This window comes from Aptenodytes forsteri, unplaced genomic scaffold (genome assembly GCF_000699145.1).
Source record: "Aptenodytes forsteri isolate BGI_AS27 unplaced genomic scaffold, ASM69914v1 Scaffold414, whole genome shotgun sequence".
Classification (NCBI taxonomy): domain Eukaryota; kingdom Metazoa; phylum Chordata; class Aves; order Sphenisciformes; family Spheniscidae; genus Aptenodytes; species Aptenodytes forsteri.
In genome coordinates this window covers 573,207-598,550 of record NW_008794579.1, presented here as the reverse complement: position 1 = coordinate 598,550, position 25,344 = coordinate 573,207, and the positions used below count along the sequence as shown (strand labels likewise).

Sequence of the window (25,344 nt, the reverse complement as noted above, 5' to 3'; positions counted from 1 at the left end):
GGGGATCCTCTGCTTCTCGCGGAGCCTCCATCTGCTGCCTCTGCCTCAGGGACGGTAGGGGGCGGGTCCCCCCATCTATCTCCCTCTCACACTCCCGGATACTCCTTAACCTTTCCACTTCCACTTCCTCCTTCAGCTCTGCCAGCAGGCTGAGCAGATCATCCACCTGGTCACACCGCACACAGGTGGTGTCTCTGCTGCCCTCCGGTACAGCTGGCAGGCTCAGGCTCTCCCTGCAACCAGAGACCAGAAAATGCAGAAGACATGAATTCGGTATTCTGATTAATCTACTTTAATAAAGAAATTTTTCACCTATAAGCTATTTGCTGCTTGATTTACCCAAATAGCTTTAATCATACGTTTACAGCTTTGTAAAAAAATGCTGATACGAGAGTAACAGCAGCAGTGCACTCATTGTACTAACACGTAACCACCATTGCCTATTACTATCCAATCTTAATCTTTGTGTGGATATGCGTTTTTCAAAAAAATTCTACTTTAAATCAGCCAACTTTCTTTTCTTGTTTTCTTGCTACTTATATTGATTAGCATTAATAACCAATTATATAATAATGAATTATTTTCAGAATTGTATTAAAATAATAGAAGCAGTTGTGATCCTCTGAGTGAGGGAATGGTCTTTTAAATTATTAATTCTCAACAGTGACTGTTAAAAATTAATTGATTCAGAGAAAGGGACTGAATGGATGGGAGACAGTCTTATTATTTTTCTTGTCTTTTTGTTTTCCCAGTCTTCCAGTCTGAATATGAATGGAATCTTTGCCATTTCTGCCAGTAGCAGAAAAAGATTCTCCATGCAGTGATATGCAGGAAAGCTGGGTGGGAGGAAAAAGAGGTTGAATTTCTAATTAAAGAATGGTGAAGGCTGCTTGAAAGAAGGCACTGAAAAAACTTTTAGAATACTGCTAGCAATTAATGTTTTAACACGTGTTTTGGCCTCATTTGGTAAATAGGATTGTTAACCCAGGTCATCAACTTTATGACCACATCTTAATTTACCATTCTTTATAAATGTCAGTTTAATGTAAATATTTTTTGCTTTGTGCTGTTTTGCTTTACTATAGCTAGAACAAAAGCAGTAATTTATGTTTCCCCTAATTCCTTAAAGAGGGGGAAAAAGTCTTTTTTGTCAGGGAACAATTTTGGTGTCATTTCAAATTAGTACAAACTTCACTGGAATTCATACCCTTCTGGGAAGCTACCTTGAGCAAGAATCTGAAGAAGAGGTATAAACCCATGCTCCTGCTTGCAGAACAGCATGGGAGGAAGGTGCATGAGCTCCTTACCAGCCAGACATGCATCCTGGTTGAGTTGCCATGCTGCCAGGGGAAGGAACTGGGGAGGAAGAACAGGCTACACAGCATCAGTGATGACAAAATGGAAGATGAAGAGGTTTTTATTGGAGACCCTGAAGGGACAAAAGCAATACCCACAGGAGCAGGATCGGAGGAGTGGGGAAGGATAGGTAGAGGATACACTCAGGTATGGGGGGGCAGAAACTCTACAACAGTGGAGGCTGGAAGATGATTACTTTTGACAACTTGAAGGAGACTTTCTCTTCACCTACAGAGGTTCACTTATGGAATAAGTATTTGTGAGGAAGAGTCAGTTTCATCCGGAGAGGCATGTAAGCTGTCTGAGTCTGATGCATACACCCTCACCAGTACCACTAAAATGAAGCAGTGGTTGACAATAGATAAAGACTCCTTTCTCTGAGGGAGAGTGGCACCTACCTGTTGACCAGATCTAATCCCTAAAGAGGTTTATTTGCACGTCAGAGGTCTGGATACAGGATGCAGGAAAGAGATTGCCAAAGCTTGTCTGATACCCAGATTACTACCTTTTGCTGCTTGTCCATGCAGGCACCAATGATACTGCCAACAGACACCCTGAGCACATCAAAAGTGACTAGTGGACTCTAGCAGCAAGGGTGAAGGCTGTGGGGGCCCAGCCAGAGTTTTCCACAGCACTGCTGGTAGGAATAGAAACATCCTAGGGGTTAATATCTGATTAGTGGTACAGGCAAAACTTCATCTTTTATTACCATGGGGCCCTCTGAGCAATGAGGTCGGATGGGGAAAGATGGAACCAATGTAAAAAAAGAGGGGAGAGCATCTTTGCCAACAGGATTGCTAACTGTGAAGAGTTTTAAACTACATTAATAAGGGAATGTGGAGAAAAACCTAAAGGGAAGTGGAGGTACATGGAGCTGGAAAGAATTGCCTGTGGGAAAGCATGATCAGAGAAGCTGTCACAGTTCCTTGGAGCGCAACTGGGGGCCCATCTCAAGTGCCTGCACACAGCATACACAGCACAGGAAAGACAGAAGGAGTAAGAAGTCTATGTGCTTTCTCAGAACTACAGCCTCCTATTGGAAGAACAACACACACAGTGAGATAGCTCGCATTACTGGTATGCTGCAATGGATGGATACAAGCTCTCTGGGAATACAGGCAGGGAAGATGAGGAGGCTGGGCTGAACTTCCTGCAAAGCAGTGTCTTGAATGCATGGAGCTTTGCTATGGAATGGGTGATGGTGATGCACTGCTCAAGTCAATGGGGCAGGCTGAAAAGGGAACCATTTAAAGAAATATTGTGGTGGGTGTCTACTACAGACAGCTTGGTCCAGAAAAGTTTGTGAAGTCATCTTTAGGAAACTGGAAAAAGATTCATGAACATAGGCCCCAGTTCATATTGGGATATTACCACCCTGACTTTTGCTGGAAAGACAACACGGAAAGACACAAGTAGTCCAGGAGATTTTTGGACCATGTTGAGTACAGTTTTTTGAAACAATTGTGGGGTGAGACAACTAGGGGAGGTACTTATCTGGATTCTCTATTCGTGAATAAGTATGAGGTGGTTTGGGATGTACAGGTCAAAAACAGCTTTTGCAACAATGGCAGTGAGAAGATGGAGTTTATAGTCCTAAGAGAAACGAGAAATTCAAGTAGCAGAATAATGATTCTGGACTTCAGTGAGCTGGCTTCGGTTTGCTCAGGGATCTGCTTCACAAGCTCCCATTAGAGACTGCACTGAAAGGAAAACTGATTTATCTTGGGCCCACTGATTTATCTTGAAGGACAGTGTCCTCGAAGCACAGTTCTTTCTAATGTGCAGGAACTCAAGCAGATGTGGCAGAAAAATGGACAAATGGAGGACTGACTGAGCTTAAAGAGAAAAGGAAGTGCCCAGAAGGTAGATGCAATGGTGAACTACCTATCCAGAAGGCACCCAGTCACACAGGAACAGAATTAGGAAAGCTAAAGGGCAACTGGAGCTAAAACTATTAAGGCAACTAAAGGACAAGAAGAAAGATTTCTATAGGTCTACCAGTAACAAAGAAAGATGGAGAAAAATGAGATCACATTGCTGTATTGACAAAGGACATGGAAAAGTCTGAGATACTCAATGCCTCTTTCATGCTGTTTTTCCACCAGTGGGGGAGCTGGGCTTGTTCATCCTGGAGAAGAGAGTTTCAGGGGGACCTAACAGCAGCCTGACACTTATTTAATATGAGCTAATAGAGAAGACACATTCAGGCTCCTTTTCTCAGAGCACACAGTGAAAGACACCTATCCAAGCGTTCATAAAAAACCCACCAAAACCTTATCATCACTTACTGGACTTGAAGTGATAAATGTCAATAGGTGCTAAAATTTATGAAAGCAACAAAAGAACTTGAAAGTGCAGGTTATCCCGATACCTTCCTTTCTAAATCTGTTCACATTGAACCTTTTACATTTCAAATATTTCCAAAAATCTTCTCAGAAATTGTGTCTGAGATAGTAAGAATCATCTTCAGCTGAAGCTTAAAATAAATTATGAATTTCTGAATAAGAAAAATACATTTTTATACATAGTTCTTTGAAGATCACTGTTTTTTGGAGGGACTGTGACCAGACAAAAGTTGTTCAGTTACTCTTTGGTCAATGATACAATTTTCTACACACAGTGTAGAAAGAAAAGACAGAAGAAACACGATATGCTATTGAATCAGCAGAGCAAAATGTCTGAAATAAAAATTGTACATAGAAGCCAGGGGTCTGGGAGTATATTGAGAGTTAAAAAAAAAAAAAGAGGTAATACTTTTCTGAAATATATAGCTAACTCATGAAACTTTGCCACATGATATTAAAAACTTAAAGTTCATTAGCATTCATATGACAGAACTGTGCACAGTCCTATTTATACTGGACAAATATTTGTAAATCATATAAACCCATGGCCTTCAGGACATATGTCCTCACTGCTTCTTATTGCCTCTTTATTTTCCAGTTGTTCACCAAAACTCTGTTATGCTCTCATCCAAAAAGTGGCAGTATCTAGTGTTGGACAATAATGCTACAGTAGGGGAAAACTGATGCACTGTGGCATGACTTTTGCTTTATCTACCAGAAATATCTACCCCCACAAACACTTGGCATGTAAGAGGATGGGCAAATCTGTTTAAAGGTTCTTCCATCAACACAGAATAAAAACAAGTACTGCATTACTGGATCATCTGACAGTTCCACTTATGATCGTGAGCCATGTGTTAAGCTTATTCGTGTGGGTGTGAACTCCACTTTAGGAATAAACAGGGTTGTCACCCATGTCAAGCTGTTGTGATATAAAGATGAAAACTTCAGGGCAAAATCTCAATGTGCCATATGGCTGCTTTTGCTATGCAATTTCATGAGTTCTAGATCTGAGAGTGTCAGCTGCCTATGGCAGGATCATCCTGCACCAGAGACACCACTGGTGACATAAAGACAGGGAACAACCTGTGCCATTCTTTTTCTCCTTTCTCAGCGTGACTACTGGGGTCAAAGGGTTGTTGTTTTTTTTTTACCTCAATTCTGTTCCTACTTGTTGCTTTTGCTATTAGAAGCCTTAAGAATTCAGCCCTTAGATGACTCTGTCTTACAGTAAGGAAACAGCTCACCTAAAATCCTGCTGACATCTTGGATAGTGCGTGTTTCATTATTATGAAGAAAGCCTGTTCATACCCAGCGTGCTACTATGTGATTAACAGTTACTATGTGATTAACAATAAAACAAAGGAAGGCAGCTAATGTGGAATAAGCCAACAAAATTTTGTCTATAATGACAGTACAAGCAAAGGAGGAAATACACAGGTTCATCTGACTGCAGCCAACACTAAGTGTATAATAACTGTGCATCTGACCATCCTCTTTTATAGCAGAGCCCAAATCATTTTACTTGACAACGTATCTTAGTAAATATAAAAGTACATTTCCCAAATTAAAGTTAAATAACATTCAGTCTCATGGACACCTTAATATTTAAGTTATCCAATGAGTGTTTTTCATCCTTTCACCATATCCTACAAATTTAAGGAATTTTAAGCTTTCAAAAAGTCACAGAAAGGCACTAAGTGGCACTGTAGCTTGATCTCAACCACTATGCTGTAGTTAAAGTCTTGTTCTTCTGAAACCATAATAAAATATTCAATATATTCCTCCAGAATAAGCTAATCACTTAACTGATTCGGTTTCCCCAAAATTATATCCAAAAAACCTGTATGAATTGCCAGTTCTGTTAGTTAGCAACTGGTCTACAAACTTAAAGCTGCCATATACTATAGGTGACCTGTAACACTGGTTGATTCTTTGTCAGGAATTCTTGTCTGAAATTTTCAGCCTGAAAATAAATTGAAAATTCTCAGTACTATTATCCATCTCATGAACATTGCTTACCTCGTGTAGCGGGTACAGGTGCCCAGGTGCTGGCAGGGGGGGCTGCAGGCTGCAGGGCGGCCTCTGTGAGGAGAGGCCGGGGCTGCCCCGAGCCGGACACAGCCGGCTCCAGCCAGCTCCAACTGACCCACCGCAGGGCACGGCTGAGCCCAGCAGCCAAGGTGGTGGCACCTCAGGGGAAGCGTGTGTAAGAAAGGGCAAAAACATGACACAGGCAGTGAGAAGTGAGGAAAAAAGTGTGAGAAACAGCACTGCGAGCACCAAGGTGAGAAAAAGAGGAGGGGAAGGAGGTGCTCCAGGCACCAGAGCAGAAATTCCCCTGCAGCCTCTAGAGAAGGCTAATGTGGAGCAGGCTCCTGGCAGGAAGCGTAGCCCACAGGGGGTCCACACTGGAGCAGGGGAAAAGTGTGAGGAGGAAGGAGGGGCAGAGGGGAACTGTTATGGACTGACCACAACCCCCATTCCCCATCCCCCTGTGCTGCTCAGGGGTGGGGAGGAGGTAGACGAGTCTGGAGTGAGAGAGTGAAGTTGAGCCGGGGAAGAAGAGGGGGATGGAGGAAGGTGTTCTTAGTTTTGTGTTTGTTTCTCACCATCTTATTCTATTTTTAATTGGCAATTAATTCAATCAGTTTTCCTCAAGTCGAGCCTGTTTTGCCTGTGACAGTAATTGGTAAGTGATGTCCCTATCTTTATCTTGACCCACAAGGTTTTCTATCTTATTTTCTCCACCCGCCCTGTTGAGGGGGAGTGAGAGAGTGGCTGGGTGGGCATCTGGCAGCCAGCCAAGGTCAACCCACCACAACATAACTGTATGGATTTGATTTTCCACATGACTACCCAGGTGCTTTATGTTGTAGTGTCACATTGCCCATCACTGCATTAAAGCTACAGCCTGTCTAAGGAAGAGGGGAGGTTGTTGGGGTAGGGAGAAGCTGCTCCAGGAAGGAATGGCTGGGCAACCAGAGCTGGGGCAAGGGCACTGGGGAAGTGGGCAGAGGGCCTGGAGTACGGCAAACCCTGGGCAGCTCCACCAGAAAGCATAGCATAAACACAGCCTGGTTTTGTGTGTTTATGTCACAAAGCAGTCACAGAAAGGCAGATGGGCTTCAAAGGGGCTCAGAGGGGCTTGTGCACAGTTTGTTGCAGCCCTGAAAACCACCAAGCTCTGTCTGAAAGGAAGCCTGAGAGCGCAGACTTGCCTTCAGCAACACTGAGGGAAAAGGGAGGCAGCTTTACAAACCCAAACTCATTTGATCTCTGTTCTCTCTGTCCTCATCATTTTGTGTTTTGCTATTGGAATACATGAATCAGTCTTGCCTATGTTCTAACAAACTAAGACTTACTTTAAACTAAGACTCACTTTAAAGGGCCTTTTAATCTTTTTTAATCTATTTATTGCAAATTAAAGATTTAGATGAGAGTATCTGTGACCCAAGATCACCATCACACAGTTTCTTGATTAGCCCAGATAAACATACATAATCTGTTATACACTAGAGTGTTTGTTAAGAAAGTTGAAAGGGACTGTACAATTTTCTATTGTATGGAATTTTTATAAACGATGGAGGCAGTCATTCATTATTAGATACATACATAATTTCAGTAAAATAATTTGTGTGTAGTCATGAATTGCAAGCAGAACAATTATACAAGGTTACTTACATTTCGTTCATGTTGAGGATTATGGGTTAATGTATAAACAGCTCATACAGTAGCTGTGACAACAGGATATCAGGAAGAAATAATAGGAAGCTTAAAAAAAATCATTAATTATTTTTAAATACACTTTTTGAGCTGTTTTAGAGGACAAGGGTAAACAGAAATACTACAAAATATATTGAGATAGCTATTGTGATTTTAAAATGCAATGTCATATAAACAAAACAGATAAAATTGTCTTTTTTTGTTTGTAATTCTACAAAGCAAATAAATGTTTCTGCATGGTAATATACATATATGTACCTCTGAGACCCTCTGAGTCAATTTTAACCAGGGATATAAAGAAAATACAGCTCATAATAGGCAGCAGCTGCAGGGATATGTTCATTAGTTAAACACTGACAGCTTTGCCATTTTCCTTTTCAGGTTTGAACTGTGAGTTTAGGCCTTGTGAGGCCAGCAATCCCTGTGAGAATGGAGCTGTGTGCATAGAAGAAATGAATTTGGATGTTTTTCCCCTTGGATTCTACTGCCAGTGTGTGAAGGGCTTTGCAGGTCCACGTTGTGAGATCAATGTCAATGAGTGCAGTTCTAACCCTTGCCTCCACGGATACTGCTATGACAGTGAGTTCAGTCTGGTTACTCACTTTAACATAGAGTAGTCTTTCTGTTGAAGTGTCTGTAGCTACTGAGCTGCTCTGGGGAGAACAGTGGATAATTTACTGAAATTTAGTTTGTCTGAAGCTTCACAGCCAATACCAGGAGGATTATTTTTGCCAAAATGCCTCAACGCTTGGCACTGGGGTTTGTGCGTTCAGGGGGTCAGAATTGCAGCTAATGAGAAATTTTAATGAGATTTGTGCTGTCTCCTTTGATACCTAAATTAGCCAAACACATCTTACATTGTGCATTCGATAAGAGAATATTCAGGTGCTGAAAAGGAGCTCATGGAGCAGTTAGGCATGTCGTATTTCTAACGACTCCAAAAGCTGCATTAAATATCAAACTGATGCAAAATGGAGTGTCTGTTTACTATTAAGCGCCTTCTATCACGTAACTATGTAACTTACACTTTCACTGATAGATATACTTAAAGGTTTTAGAAGCAACTTGATGATGAATTACTCTACTATATTCTGTCTGGAGTGGCAGTGGAGAGGCTAAGTTTAGTAGCACCCATTATGTATGGAGTACTTACTGGAAAGTTTTATGGGTCTACTACCACCCATCAGACACTTTCTATGCTTGGTAAAAAAAAGTAAAAGTGGTAATTTTCAGAGAATCTTATAATGCTGTCTGGAAAGAAGAATGACATCTGGAGGTCACATAGTCAAACCTGCATGAAACTGGACTATCAACAGTGCTAGAACAGGTCAGTCAGGGCTTTTTCTAGCTGAGTTTTGAAAGCCTCTAAGGATGGACAGAAATTTCACAAACTCTTTGGGACAGCCTATTCCACTGATGCACTATTCTTGTAGTGTTTTCTTGCCCCCCAATCCTATCTGAATCTCCTAAGTTGTAACTTTTGGCCATTACCCCTTATTATATCATCTAACACTACTAAGAGGAGTTCAGTTCTGTCATTTGTACAACTGTCCTTGAAGTTATTGTTATATAGCCCTCTAAACCATTAACCCTTCCCTGAAGGGACTAATACAAAGCAAGCCTGGCTGACTCAACTTTTCCTCATAGGTCCCACACTTTAAGCACTGAGCAACTGTGTTTGTCTTCTGCTACATCTCCCTCCTGTTTCCCCACATGCCTTTTAAAATGAGAACGATGACTTGAGAATTTCCCTGAAATTCAAAATTTTTATACAAATTTGCAGAAGATCTAATCAACTTACTGGTTTCAGATGAGATCTTAAAGAAATGACCCCAGATTACTAAATATATCATGGCCTAAAACTCTTCTAGTTTAAAAAAAAAAAAAAAAAAAAAAAAAAATCAGTTTCAATAAGCTTTAAGAATTCTATCTTTCCATATATGGGAATAAGGTGAGTGGCTTCATATTTTATCTAGTAAAGTCTATTTCCTAACATCTATGTACTCTACATTGGTTCAGAAATATTTTTGAATTGGAATTTAGGTGACCTGCAGTAAAGTTCTTCTTGCTCACAAAGTGCCAGATCTTTTGGGGATAGCTTGTCTTTGTGGTGCCTCTGGACTTGAGTTGTATCATGTGGACATCTTTGTTCCTCTGCACTGTGTGCACTGGCTGCAGAAAGCTGGAATCCTGAGGAAGCTAGGAAGCCCTTAGCAGATGAATAATGCTCCTGCTCTGAAGGATTTAAAGCATTTAATGAATACAATAGCAGCTACGTGTACAGACACAATGGCAGAACAGATTCCATGGTAAATCTCAGCGATAATGAAGAATCCAGGGACATCTTTGAGGTTAGAATGAATACAGGCCTGCAAGAAGTGCAATTATTGCTGTCACAAGCTCCTTAAATGGACATAGCACTCTAAAGATTCCTCTCTGTTTGGATCATTAATGATGAAAAAGGGAGAGGATTCTTATCATTAGCTTGTTAAGATTAAAATGAAGCATGAAAATACATCATAGGTTGAGCTGCCAAATTCAACTCAAGCAAGTTTTCCTTTAATATAGTGGTATAATATGAGGTATTCTTTACCAAAAAAACCCCAAAAAAACAAACAATGTTTAACTGCCCTATCTCATTTCAATTTTTTAACATGTCCACACCTTTTAGGTAAAGTCAGTCCAAATCTTTTCCAGATAGTAGTCATAACTGTAACTTACTTAATTTTACTACATTCAGTTGTTATTCTAAAACACTCCTAGTACTAAAATACTATCTCTGTTACAGTTGTCGATGGCTTCTATTGTTTGTGCAACCCAGGATATGCAGGACTGAAATGTGACCAGGACATCGATGACTGCATAATCAATGCTTGTGAACACAATTCTACATGTGTTGATCTACATCTGGCTAGTAGAGAATATTTTTTAATTAAAATGATTGCTAAGTTTTCTTCCTGAAATCTAAAGCAATACTATTGCGAGTTCTAAACCTCCACTTGATCCATAGACCTCTCAAGAGTTTTATAATTGTGCTTTCAGTCACTGTTTTTTTGTCTATTTGTAATGATGTAGGCAGTGGGAAAGAGGAATGGTTTTATAATTTAAAAGCAGTTATTGAGTCAATATGGTTATTTGGGGAATTCAAAAGGAGCGGAATATTTTCAACTCGGTATGTTTATGTCCTCGTTATAAGTGACAGGAATACTCATTTACACCAATGACATTGGCTTCAAAGGGGCTTAAAAGGTATCTTACCCCCCCAAAATGGCTTTACTTTAAGTACTTCAGCATTTATTTTCAAACTTCTTCAGCTATATTAGTTCCTGAAACATGAAAAGTGTTAAGAATAACTTCTTTCTTCTCAGAAATAAAAGCATTCTATCAACTGATTCCTTCATGGGAGGAAAGGATAAGAAAGACATTCACATTGTGTAAACTTTGGCACCGGAAGTGGCCCATGTTCTCTGTCACTCCCTCCAGGAATCTGTCAGGAACCAATTTGTTCTCAATGTACTCAATAGGGACACTAAGACTATACAGTATGAATATTGTCCTTAAGAAATATTCAGACTGTCAGAGAAATTGGGTGTGGTTAAAAAAAATGGAAGAAAGGTTAGGGTTTTTTTTCCTTCTTCTAGTTTCTCCCAGCATGTTTGTGAGAATATTAAACTAATAAAATGTTATAGCAAGGTGTAGAGTTCAGATTAAGATGCCTAAATGTAGGTGTCTGTATATGGTATGAGCTAAGCATCTAAGCACCCACCAAAGGTGCTAGAATCCTTGCTGATGCAGTCAGCACAACCCAGAGAGTGATTAAGATGCCCATCTTGTAGATATCCACTCTGGGTGAACTGAACAGCCCTGTAGGTACCACTGACTGTACAGCTAGGCTGCATTAGTGCTGAAGCAGACACCCATGTTTAGGTGTCTGCATTTCCAGCTGAATCCCATCCCAGAAGCCCCAAAGTGTGTGAGGGGTGTGTGGGTTTCTGGGGTTTTGGTTGGTTGGTTTTTTGTTGTTTTGCCTTTTGTTTTGTTTTGTTTTTTGTACATACATAAAGAAATTGCACTTCTTTCTGACAAATAGCTATCACTATTTCCTAAAACTGAACAGAAGTTACATGCTTCAAGAGAATTTTCTCAAATCCTCTACTCTGACTTCTGGAATTGTTTCTTCTTTTCACAGTTAGAACACTTTATGTATTGTATAAATTATCTTGTAAATATGCTTTGAGAACTAGTAAAGTCCTTGGACAAAATTAAATGCTTGATATGGAGACCACAGAGCTTGTGACACTTTAGTTCTTGTCTCTGGATGCTATTACAAATGAGTATTTTTTTACCAGTAGACTGCAATTAATATTTCAAGCTGTCATACTGGACACATACTGCCATCTTAAAATCAGGTTAGAGAGCATTCCAGAAATAAATTTCATGCTCACAAGGCATGTACTGTCCTATCCTCCATGACATTTGTGTTGTATATGTAGACATTCCAGGTATTATTCCTAACTGTAGTTAATGCTTTATCTGAGACTGATAAAATGGAGCTGTATATGCAGAAGTTTAAACAACATCCTTCCCCAAAAAATAAGATATCAGAAATTGACAAAATTATGGGTTCTTTATAAAATAAACATATTGTTCTACCAAGAATGTCTGCTAAGCTTTACTGAATAAGTTGTAATTTCATCCAGGGAGACACTTTAATTTGGGAAAAATTAAACCTGACAAAGAATGGTAGCTCACTGCAATTTTTAACACTGTTTTAGATTTTTCTTCATATGCCTTTCATGCTTTTGTTTTCTTGATTCATTTGTGTTTATTTTCATCCTGCAGTACCTACACATTTCTCATCTTCTTTGTCACAGACCTATGCTATTTTGCTTTAAATGGACTGTGACACAGCAAATCAGTGAGATCCGTGCAGACTCACTGTTTCAGAGAAAGCTGACATTGAAAAAATCTAACCTATGTGGATTCAGTTACTAACTACAGAAAATAAATACTGTAGAAACTTAATGGCAAGGTGTCATTTTAGACCTTGGCTTTGGTCTTTTTCAGACCTCAATGGCTTTCTCAACATAGTTCACCTATGTTGTCAACATTACAGTAAGCATTCATACTAAAGTGTTCATTTTGATGTTAGTTAATGCACAGATAAAAAATCTTCAGTTTTTTTCATTAGAAGACTGTTCTTTGGCATTTTTGCGTTATGTAGTAACATAATATTGTGCTCAAAAAGAGGAAAATGAATACAGAATGGGCTCTGCTAAATTGAAAAATTAGTATCAGCATAATTTTAAGACAAGAAATAGGGAATTGCTGGTAGTTTTATTTTGCTATAGCAATAATAATGCATTGCTATTCAATATTTATACTTTCTCCTCTATTCCCTGTAGTATGTTTACTTAAACTAAAATTTCTGACATAAGTTTCTGAAATAACTTTCATGTGGATCATCTTTTAAGTTGAATCCAGAAAGGGACAAAAAAGACTCACTCACTAAGTGATTGCATTATTCAGTTTGTATGTGACTATATTATTCCACATACAATGGCCTTCTTACTGTGTTCGGTATCAAAGAGTACTGAATTTGCTCCACATCAAATGATGCCCTTTTATACACCAAGATTTCTCACTGATGGATGCAAAGAGGATTAATGAATTAACATATATACATAAAAATGGAAGAACATCCATCCCCTCTCCTCCTTTAGCCAGAGCAGCTGTAAAAGAACAGATATTGAGATAACAATCCTCTAGAGAATGAATTTTTAACATTAAAAGGGTCTCCTCCTCCTCCTCTAAAAGGTAATAAACTGGGGGATTGGGAGCAACTGAGGCATAATCAAGGAAGACCTAAAAAGAGATGGAGATGTCAGGAGTTTCATAATTTCTCCATCAAATACAATTTTCTTCCAAAGATATATTGCAGTAGCCTTACTATACAAGTCAAGGACCAAAGCTCTTAATGTGAGAAGAAATTCCAATATACGCTCTATTTGAAACATCTACTTCACAGCCTTTACCTTGGCTCTCCAGGCAGTAGGTGGCATTAAGCAACTGGACCATGGGATGAGATCGGGATAGGTGAAGTACACAGCTGAATGATACAACTACGTCAGCTTAAGGAGGCTCCTATTTTCTACTGCACCTGAGAATTCCAGTCACCCAAGAGCTGCTATATACCAGCACAAGCCACTGTCATTCATATTAGACCCTGTGGTGGCTCAGGAATAATTAATTGGTTATCCCTATGCTAATAAAAGTTCCATTCTGCAGTCCAACAGCTCAAATACCTCTGATGCATTTTTTTACGTCAAAGTGAGACAATTAGCATTGCCAGAATGACACTTGCAATATGTATTCCTCCTCTTTGGTGTTGGTAATGTGGTATGATATAGAGCCTTAAAACTAGATAACCATGTTATCTTAACAATGCATCAGCAAAAATAGGCACAAAAAATGACACTCATGTGATCGGTTGAGCCCAGCTGTCAGCTAAGCACCACACAGCCACTCACTCACACTATCCTCTCCATGGGATGGAGGAGAGAATAGGAAGAGCAAAAGCGAGAAAACTTGTGGGTTGAGGTAGTTTAGTAAGCAAAGGAAAGGGGAAGAAGAAAGAAAGAAGAAAACAAATCAAGTCATGCAAAGGCAATCACTCACCACCTTCCATGTGTACACCGATGCCCAGCCAGTTTTCAAGCAATGGCCACCTTCCCAAAACGCACCTCCCCTCCGTTCTTATTACTGAGCATAACATTACATGGCATGGAATATCTCTGGTCAGTTTAGGTCAGCTGTCCCGGCTGTGTCCCCTCCTAGCTTCTTGTGCACCCCCAGCCTACTCACTGAGGGGGCACAGTGGGAAAAAGAAAAGGCCTTGATGCTGTGTAAGCACTGTTCAGCAATGGCTAAAATGTTGGTGTCTTATCAACACTGTTTTGGTCACAAATCCAAAACGTAGCACCATATGGGCTGCTATGAAGAAAATTAACTCCGTAACAGCCAGACCTACTACGGAACAGAAGTCTACAAAAGAAGGTTGGTTAAACTTGACAGAGGGAAATCACAAAAGCTGGGTTTGTGATGCAGTTCATGATGTTTTAAAAGGTCTGGTTTGTAAAATCTGCCTGTAGAATATTTATGTAAGGTGTTTATATTGGCCAGTCCCACCAGGGACCTGGTCCCCTTCATTCTGATACAACTAAAACTTCTAAATGACTCTAACATATACCACTCCTTCATAAGGGATTAGTGTTTCTTTCTAGGTGGCATATTCAGAATTTTAAGGTTTTTCTACGATAAAGATTCTCAATACCATAAAATTCCCATCCAAAAAGTATTCCCAATGCTATGTAAGACACATAGTGAGCAGCAGCAAGAAGGATAAAAACACAAAGTGTTTTGCTTAACTAACTATAGAGAGAAGCGGGAACACAGCAATTGTATTCTCAAGATTCTAACAATGGAGTGCTCCGAGACTGTATGCCAAAATGTAAGGGCAAATGGTTATAACTTAGGACTCGAAAAAAACCCTGTGTCTGAGTTGTTCAGATAAAATTTGGGACATTTATTGTTCCCAAATTTGTTCATATAATGAGATGGCTGGGCATTGTATTAGTCACATGCAATGTTAAGGAAATGGAGTGTTAAGTACTGACAACCAGACATACAGAATTAACAGATGATTTTTAAAAAATAGAAAAGTCATCTTACCAACATATCAACTTCCATCTATCTTAAACAATATGTGACAAATTATAAAGTACTTTTCTATAGAAGTGTCATGAAAGAAGAAGTAATTTTACCTATTGCAACTAATCTGAGACATGAGTAAAAGGAACCAATTAGAGTAGACACTTCCTTCATTAGCTCGCCTAGGCCAGCAAAAATTAAAAGCTGGTAATACTTCTAGTACTATTAGCACAGATGCCTATCCCATATATTCTCAATCATCGGTTAGCTCAAACAGAATTGTTGTCTTGTTTTGTAGCCAAAAAAGGAGATTGATGCTGGGAAGGTTGGTCTGCCGCTAGTTGCCATTCGTAAATCAATTATCTTTGTTGTTGTTGTTGTTGTTAATTATGAAACATTCCTGATTAAGGTCTGTCTAAGTAAGTGATTTTTTTTTCACTGTAGTAAGAAACATTTGGCCAGTCCTATATAAACCAATGTGAGACCTCGGATTTACATGCATGTAGGAATAACTCAATTGTTCAGTCAAACTGATGGATCAAAAATAGAATGAGAGAAGTATGAGAATGGTTGAAAGGCTGTAGTGTTGTCACTGCAAAAGAAAGAGGTGCAGTCTTCAGTAATTGAGGAAAAGAAAATGGGTGAAGTTTTCTGCATTCACTGTATAAGTAATGGAATAAAACTGAAAGATATAAACAGTAAAATATTTTACAAAAAAAGCTAGTAAACAAGCTGACAAAAAAAAAAATTGGAATATTTGCCTCTGGATGTGCTTATGATAAGGTAGGGTTTACCCAGAGTAATTTGCAAATTCTTCTAAAAAAAGTTAAAATAATTAATTCAAAGTATTGTATAAAGTTGAGATGTTGTTCCTAATCATTTTTATAAGATCAGATGGAGCATATAGTCTATATAACATAAAACATTATTTTCAGTTTTTACTTGTACTGTTCTGTATGTCAAAATATAATGCAAATCCTGTGACTTCAGTACATATGGATATCCATACAGCAAATTGTAATAGAATTTTCTTCAGAGTTTTGTTTCTGGAAGCTATTATTTCTGTGTAGTAAAGACATAGTAAATGAAAAAATATAAACTATAGGTAAAGTTATAGTTGTATAATAGTGCTTTTGTTACAATCCCATATCCTATCACTACTTGATTTAAAACACAATTATTTCGCTTTCAATAAAATGTAATGTTATTGAAATGAGCTCCCCAATACCCAATAACAGAAGATACTGTCAATTTGAATCTAAAGAAGCAATGATTACTTGTTCGGTTTCTGTTTTTAAAGTGGCAGAAAAAAAGGACTCATAACAAGGTGAAATTCAGTAATTCAGGTGTTTTAGGAACTTACATTTTGGGTTGTAGGGAAGGTTTATGTGAAGGATGGAGAGACGGTGCTATTAATTTTTTTTTTTTTTACAGAAAAAATATTCAGAGTTGACAGGAGGTCTATTCCATGGATCATATTTCAGGAGCATAACCCCCACAAGTAGGTTAGCTCATAATAATAATATGATAATAATAATAATAATACGCAAAGCAAGTGATGCACAGTACAATTGCTCACCACCCGCCGACCGATGCCCAGCCAGTCCCCCAGCAGCGGCCCCCCCGGCCAGCTTTCCCCAGTTTATGTACTGAGCATGACGTCACATGGTATGGAATGTCCCTTTGGCCAGTTTGGCTGTGCCCCCTCCCAGCTTCTTGTGCACCTCCAGCCTTCTCAGTCGGTAGAACATGGGAAGCTGAAAAGTCCTTGGCTAGTGTAAGCATTACCTAGCAACAACTAAAACATCGGTGCGTTATCAACTTTGTTCTCATCCTAAATCCAAAACACTGTACCAGCTACTAGAAAAGAAATTAACTCTATCCCTGCCGAAACCAGGACAATAAACAGTAAAATATTTTACAAAAAAAGCTAGTAAACAATAAGTGACAAAAAAAAATTGGAATATTTGCCTCTGGATGTGCTTATGATAAGGTAGGGTTTACCCAGAGTAATTTGCAAATTCTTCTAAAAAAAGTTAAAATAATTAATTCAAAGTATTGTATAAAGTTGAGATGTTGTTCCTAATCATTTTTATAAGATCAGATGGAGCATATAGTCTATATAACATAAAACATTATTTTCAGTTTTTACTTGTACTGTTCTGTATGTCAAAATATAATGCAAATCCTGTGACTTCAGTACATATGGATATCCATACAGCAAATTGTAATAGAATTTTCTTCAGAGTTTTGTTTCTGGAAGCTATTATTTCTGTGTAGTAAAGACATAGTAAATGAAAAAATATAAACTATAGGTAAAGTTATAGTTGTATAATAGTGCTTTTGTTACAATCCCATATCCTATCACTACTTGATTTAAAACACAATTATTTCGCTTTCAATAAAATGTAATGTTATTGAAATGAGCTCCCCAATACCCAATAACAGAAGATACTGTCAATTTGAATCTAAAGAAGCAATGATTACTTGTTCGGTTTCTGTTTTTAAAGTGGCAGAAAAAAAGGACTCATAACAAGGTGAAATTCAGTAATTCAGGTGTTTTAGGAACTTACATTTTGGGTTGTAGGGAAGGTTTATGTGAAGGATGGAGAGACGGTGCTATTAATTTTTTTTTTTTTTACAGAAAAAATATTCAGAGTTGACAGGAGGTCTATTCCATGGATCATATTTCAGGAGCATAACCCCCACAAGTAGGTTAGCTCATTACATAAATTGTGAAAGAAGGATTAATTGGAAGGAACTCTGGCATTGAGGACTAAGGTGCATAGTAGTAGTTAACTGTTAACTGTTTATGTTACCCAAAAAGAAATTAGTCAGGTCTTCGGACTAACCTAAGATAGTTTCCTAAATTTGTCATCCACCCTTAAATTTCCATTTAAAAAAGAATCTCCTGTACTTTCTGCTAAATAGAGAGAAGAAAAAAAATCATCTCCAAAACTTGTAATTTATTTTAGAACATCCAGAGACGCTCGAGGTATGATGAAGTAACTGAGCTTCAGGAGGCTCTTCCTCCTAGCTGATGATAGCAGGTGGTCTGACACTTGAAATGAGAATAAAGACTAGATAGGCCTGCATCAATGAAAAATTTCCAGATTTCTGTGGGGGTGGAAATTCTCTAAGGTCTCAATAAAGCAAACAAGCTCTGTCACTGAAATTGGTCTGAAAGAGTACCTTGGTTTAACTAAAGGTCAGACCACATACCATGAATGGCATACAGTACATAACAAGCAATAAGCTCTTAACAGTTCCCAGGTCACATCAATTCAAGTTGAGTTGTACGTGACTTAAACTTGTGCATTGACTTCACTGAGAGACTCCATGTGCTGAAATTGTGAATGTGCTGTTTGACAAATCAGTTTCAGATTACCAATTACGCATCCCAGAAAAGAGCTATACAGCAGCTGGAGTTCACTTAAGAAACTAGCAACTGCAGCAGTACTTCTGCAAAATACTACTGCTAATACAACTCACTGTGCTGCCCTGAAGATTTGATTTGCCATCCCTGATATATTTCATGTTCCACCTATATTTAGTTAAAAAAATGAACAGTGTCTTCATGGTCCTTCAATAAAAGTTTTTTGAAGATCTAGTGAAATAACTCCCTCCTCTGCCTTGTACTATAGAGCTAGTGGATATAGCAGTACACAGACTGAAAACTTAGTCATTATGAGGCGTGCTCCTTTGTGCTCTAATAAGTCCAGTTGAGTCAAAGACATTGGAATGCACAAAATTAACTATTGACTTACTGACTTAGGATAATGTCCTTAACATTGATCCATGGAATTATACATTGCTTGGATAAAGTGATTATGATGTCTTATGCCTTAGTCATCTAATTGAAAGTTGAAGTCAGCAAACAAACATCAACTTTCCATTTGTTTTATTTATTACATTGTTTTTAAATGCTTTGATTTTTTGAGAGAAATTGCAGACATATATGAAAATTCTTAGCTTTAACCAACAATGTCAGTAAATACCATAGGAGTGAAAGCCTTCTATTGTCTTTTTCATAAACGGAATTTTAAATACTTTACAGAAATTAATAAAACTGTTACAAAGTGGAGGAAAGGGAGATTAAGAGGAAGTTAAAGACGGGCTTTCCAATGAGACTTGTGAACAGATGGCAAATCAACGTGATAAAGATACAGGAAGGTGGTCCCAGATGGTGTGCTGCAAGTTCTGCCAGCAGCAAGGAGGCTGGACAGAGAAAATCAGTGACAGCAGGGAAAGGAGCGAAGAACTTCACAACATAAGGAACAGGCTGGAGAACTGCTGCCTGTTTGTGGAAAGCTTAACCCTAAATTAGATTTTTACATGATATACAGACTAACATTTTGTTTGAGGTGGGATATGAAGTGTTTGTACCTTCAAAAGCATTAAAACACTGGCAGTGGTATTAGAGACTTGTGACTACAGAGACTTCATTGACTCATAAGGACGAGAATCCTACAGAAGAGGATTTAGCTGCAGAGAAGTGGATACAGTAAATTGTCCGTATCTAGTAGATTTATAGAGCAGAAGGTCAGGGAAGGGTATGGGTCCACAAGGAAATTACTTTGAAATAAGTTAAATGGTGAAATTTATAGGTCATCAATCAGTCTTTGAAAACTGCCCACATACATGTCTTTACCAGACAGCACACAAGAATTAAGATTAAATTTATTTTTCAGTAAAAGGATGAAGAACTAATCCATTTACTGTGGGATAAGCCTGAGCATCAGGACAATTACTGAAAAGGAGCTCTCAGACTGTAATTTCACACCCCAATTTTTATTGCAAGTCATTGTCTCTAAGGTCAAGCCAGATGATTCTGAGTAGGAATTTTTAAGCCTCACCTACACCCTGTTCTGAGAACAGCATTGCTCATTTTCTCATGATGTATTTTTGTGACATTTGTCATCAAAGAAGCTAAGTATCTTGCAAATATCTACTTTTTAATTTAAAACACAGATCCTATTGGCTTCCGTTGCAGGTGTTGAGTGTTCAGCAGTTCTGAAAATCACACCTTAAGCTGAAAATTCAGAAAGAAAAAAAAGGAGGAATTCATTTCTACCTATAAAAAGATACTTGCTAGGCTAAACCAACTTCAGCTAAAGTATGATTTATTTTAATTTCCTTAGGGCAACATTCAACTGAAACCATAAAACTAACTCTTCTTTTCTGGTTTCCTTCTTTATTCTAAGTACAAGTGAACAGAAACAAACATATTTCCCTTTACTGCACCTCTAGAGCAGACCAGTTCCCTCATGCTATCTCATGCACTGAATGAAGTGATGGAAAATTATTTAATCCATGTAGGTAAAGACAATGAATCATATAGGGCAACATTCAACTGAAACCATAAAACTAACTCTTCTTTTCTGGTTTCCTTCTTTATTCTAAGTACAAGTGAACAGAAACAAACATATTTCCCTTTACTGCACCTCTAGAGCAGACCAGTTCCCTCATGCTATCTCATGCACTGAATGAAGTGATGGAAAATTATTTAATCCATGTAGGTAAAGACAATGAATCAGAAAAAACAGTTCTGGCATTTCCTAAGTTTTGAGTGTATATGATTTTGCAACTCCTGCATTTGACTTTTAGCATACTTTTTTATATAAAAAAAATGTAGTGGATCCAAATCATTACATGGATGGGTTTTGGTAAGGAAACCATTTTCTGTCATCCATATAGTAGATGTTTTTAACTATTAAATGTGAGCAGATGCTACATATATTTGCAGTAGTTTCTGAAAAGCACTCAGCCTTGGCCTTGCTCTGCTCCCACTGTAGCTGACAGAAAAATTGTTGACTTCAGAGCTCCACCAGCCAAGTACATTCTAATTCCAGGGTCAGCTTTTTGTGTAGTGGCAGACACTTGATGTATATTACCCCTTGCCAAGCAAATCTTTTACGTTTATGCAAAAAAAAGAAGGGGGGGGGGGGGGAAAAGTAGTCCAGAATATTATCCATAGATTATCTTCTTCATAAGTACAGTGTTAAAGGAGAAAAAATCTAGGATCCAAAATACCTGTGACCCCAGGTTTGCTTATCTCCTTATCTGTTTCCCACAAAATATTCCTATTTATGAAAATGGACTCCATCTGTTTTCTCTTTTTATGAAAGAAGAGATCTTACCCAAGAATACCAAGTTTCCACTGTAAGCAAATTTGCATACATTATCAACTCTTCTTCAAGAGCTTCATAAAGGGAAAAGCATCTGACGCTTAACTTTAGAGGCACTGCTGTGTGCTGTTATAATAAACTGATAATCAAACATCAAACAAAATCAAGTCTCCTGATAATCCTTCCCTGGCAATATAATTTGTTGATCCTATACTACCAGCTGTGCCAATTACTGTACTGTGGTCAGCAGGGAGTTTGCTATTTGGGCACCCTGGAAGCAGATGACTATTCTCTTTCTGAAGCTGAAGAACCCTATTAGACTTATCAATACCTTGGTGCCCTTAGGCTACTTGTCTGATGATCTTTTGATCGTTGTCTTTGGTTGACTTTTTCAGAAATCATATCCAGGCTTTATACGTAGTGTTGTCCATTTTCAGTACAAGATTGGTTCAAGATAAAAACATTTATACTGAAAATTTTATATTCTAAAGCAAAGAACTGAGGTGGTAGTAAGAGAGAAAATATCAAAATGACTGTATAGCAAGATATTTTTCCAGTTCCAAAGGACTGGCTTAGATAGGCAAGGCAAATGTAGCTCTGTTTGCAGAGCCAATTAAAAGAGACAGATGCTAGTGTTTCAATAGTAGAAGAGAATAAAAGTAGAAACAAAACGTTCTTCATAAATGTCCTCTAAGTTGTATAAAAGTATTTACTTTGGAGTGTATATTTGAGGGAAAGTATATCTATAAGCACAGGGCTGGACGGTCATATTTGCAAATGCCTGTTTCTAGGAATGCTCCCACTGACTTCAGAAGGTTTCCATAGGAAACAAGAACCAGTATTATTTCTCAGATCCTGAGAACACCCAAGCCTATGTGTTGCTACATTGGACAGTTCTGCCATAAAGACAAATTCCCCCTGAAGCTGCAGTCAAAGATCCTTTTATGCTACATTCATTTCACTTCACACAGTCTTGCAAGCCTTACGGTATTTTCACTCTGAAAAGAAATTCTACATGGGTGAAACAAACCCATTTTTTCCATGTAGTGGGAGGGGTTTTCTCTTTTGTTTAGAGAATATAAAATAGTTTTGTACCTGACTCAAACTGTTGGCATTTCTAGAGAAAGTTTGAATGCTACTTCTACTCCATCAATTATAGATTAGTCTATGGTGACTCTTCCGTAACAAAGTAAGTTCTGAAGGAATAAAGAACAGCCTCTTCTTCCTGTTTGTATAATAAAATGTGAAATATTTCACATGAAATATGTAGAACTGATAACTTATGTTTGTCATCCACAGACTAGCAGGTCATTTGCTAATTTTAGTAGGTGTCTCTCTATATGCTAACCTCTATTTAGAACTACCTTCAGGCTTGCGAAAACTACTTGGCACTTGGCATGGAAAATAGCCCAGAGAAAGAATAGTTACTCCATTTTTTTTAGTTACTTGCAAGTTCTGTGATCTGTCCTCCTTTAGATTTTAAAATTCTGTTCCAGGGATTCTGACGGAAAAACTGTGAGTGAAAAGCCAAGCTTCTGACACCCTTTCACCTGGACTAAGTGGTTGTAAAAGCATACAAGAATGGCCACTATCAGATACTGCTGTACATGAGACTTGACAGGAGACTTTTTTTATGGATGAGTACATACCTAGAGTAGCATGTGTATGGAAAGCACACTTGGAAGAACTATACTTACTGGAGGATGCTACCATTCTTTTTCTTCACAAATGGTATTTTTTACACTGTTTAAAAGCTGTTAGTAAAAAAACGAGTTCTAAGGAATCTCATTAGAAGACCTTTCTCAATTCCATTACACTGTTCTAACCTCACTAGTGAGGACAGATTTTCATAGCAAGAAAAAACACACTTTCTTAATCTGTATGTTGAGCTTAAATAATTTGAAGCATTATTTATCAACAATAATTAATAAACATTGACTTATAGCTATTACTGTGTTGCTGATTCATCTAACTTTAAGTCCTTACTAAGCTGTTGTCACATGCAGATTTCACTGTATCACTGTTTCCTGACATTTCTAAACCATCATATTGAATGATTACCTTTTCTCCATACTGAAAACCTTCTCTCTGTTCGCATACCCAATTCTGATATACCGTATGCCATGTACCCAGTCAAAATCTGTGAAAAACTTTGTTGTGTTGACTGCCTCTGCCTTTCCCCTTGATCAAGATACTGTTTTACTGCAGAGCACTTATATAAAGGGTATTGCCAGGCCATGTGAAAAACCGATGTTTTTACCAGATTAGATAAGATCTTTTTCTCAAGAAATAAAATAAAATAAAATAAAATAAAATAAAATAAATGCCTATACATATAACCTGATTCGACAGTGGAGAATGCAATAACCTATTTATTAAGAAATACACTTTGTAGAATCCAGTTATCCAGAATTTTCTTTGTCTGTCTGTGCAGACTTAAATTAATACATATAAACTAGAAAGACCTTGTGGTGTTTAGTGTTGATAGCCAAGCAGATTAGATTCTCTTATTGTTACATATTCCTATAGCTTCACTCAGACTATCCACTCAGCGCTGGCTCTCTTTTGTTACAAAAAGCTATGCCACCAGCTGGAAATTTATTTCTCACAGTTTCAGGCTCTGTAAGTTCTCCTCAACTGATCCAAAAGTTGGTCATGTGCCACACAGGCTGTAAAAGTTGTGACATTTTGGGGGAGGGCTAAAGACATGGGATAACTTAAGGGTTTTATGAGAGGTTAGTCTCACATGTAGTCAGCTGATTATTTTAATGTTACAAAGTCTATACTGTGATAAAAACATGTCAAGGTGCCTAGATGTTGACTGATGGACATGAAGAAGAGGGTTTTCTATCATATCAAAATAAAATATTCTGGAAAATTTCTCCTAAGTAATACTTTCTACATGCACACTAATCACTGTCTAAGTCACACAACTGTATCTCATCTTTTAGCATAGAAAATTGCTTTAAATTTAAAGCATAGAAATTGCTTTAATTAGACATAAAATTTCAAAGGTCTCAGGCTAGAGATAATGTTTCTTCCTGAAAAGGTGTGATCACAAGAGAGATTCTGGAAATACAACTGCTCAGATTAGCTCAACAGGCTTCTGAAATGGCTTTTTTAACACTGGGCAAACAGTTTAATAGTTCTCTGCTTTAGCTCACTACTTCAGAACAAATACAAATCCAGCTTGTTTACCTCACTGGGAAAAGTTCTTGCTCACAGTTCTGAATTTCATTCATAAGTGGTGGATTCAGCCTTAGCTAATTTGAGACCAACTGAGGTTTTTTGCACCAAATTGCTCTGTGGACAAATGTTCGCCCTGTCCACTTTCTTTTTTCTTTTTCCTTCTGTGCCACAGTCTTACTAAACAAATTTTTCTTTAAAAGAAATGATTTCATCTTGTAATTCAAGACTAAAAATGAACAAGAAAAAAAGCCCAAATCCCTTAAAGTGTCTTGTAGGGCATGTTTACATTAGCATTTTAGTTTGTATTACAGGAACACTTCTGAAGCAAAACTCCCAGCTATACCCACCTACTACATATAATTGGCATTGTGGAGAAGGTTTGGATGATGCAAACAGGATTTCCCTTGGATGAAACCAAACCAGAAAACGCTCTCCACACATGCATATAATGGGCTCCAATCACTGATTTTCAGTCCACGGGTTTAGTTAAAAACTATTTTAAAGTAAAACCCTCAGAATGCAGGTAGCGTGTATTTTGGGTCCTCAGTGCCAACAATTTTCAGAGATTTGTTGCTACTGCTGATTGCTAGTGTAGACATAGCCAGTCATTTGAAGTTTCATGAAAATATAGCACAAGTCATCCAGCCTGGTTACAATATATTACATATTATTTGCTTTTAAATGTATACAATTTACATAAATGGCTGTCGTGGTTTAATTTCAGTCGGCAACTAAGCACCACGCAGCTGCTCGCTCACTCCCCCCCCACCCGGTGGGATGGGGGAGAGAATTGGAAGAGCACAAGTTAGAAAAACTCGTGGGTTGAGATAAAAACAGTTTAATAATTGAAATAAAATGATAATAATAATATGATAATAATAATAATAATA

At 38.0% G+C, this 25,344-nt stretch overlaps 1 protein-coding gene across 1 annotated transcript in view; it reads left to right on the top strand.

Moving 5' to 3' along the window:
- Positions 1-25,344, top strand: part of LOC103893362 (protein eyes shut homolog) — a 949,231-nt gene that overhangs the window by 378,573 nt on the left and 545,314 nt on the right. The window contains 2 exon segments of the mRNA XM_019470252.1: positions 7,809-8,006; positions 10,216-10,337. Of these exon segments, the coding sequence (XP_019325797.1) occupies positions 7,809-8,006; positions 10,216-10,337 (320 nt within the window).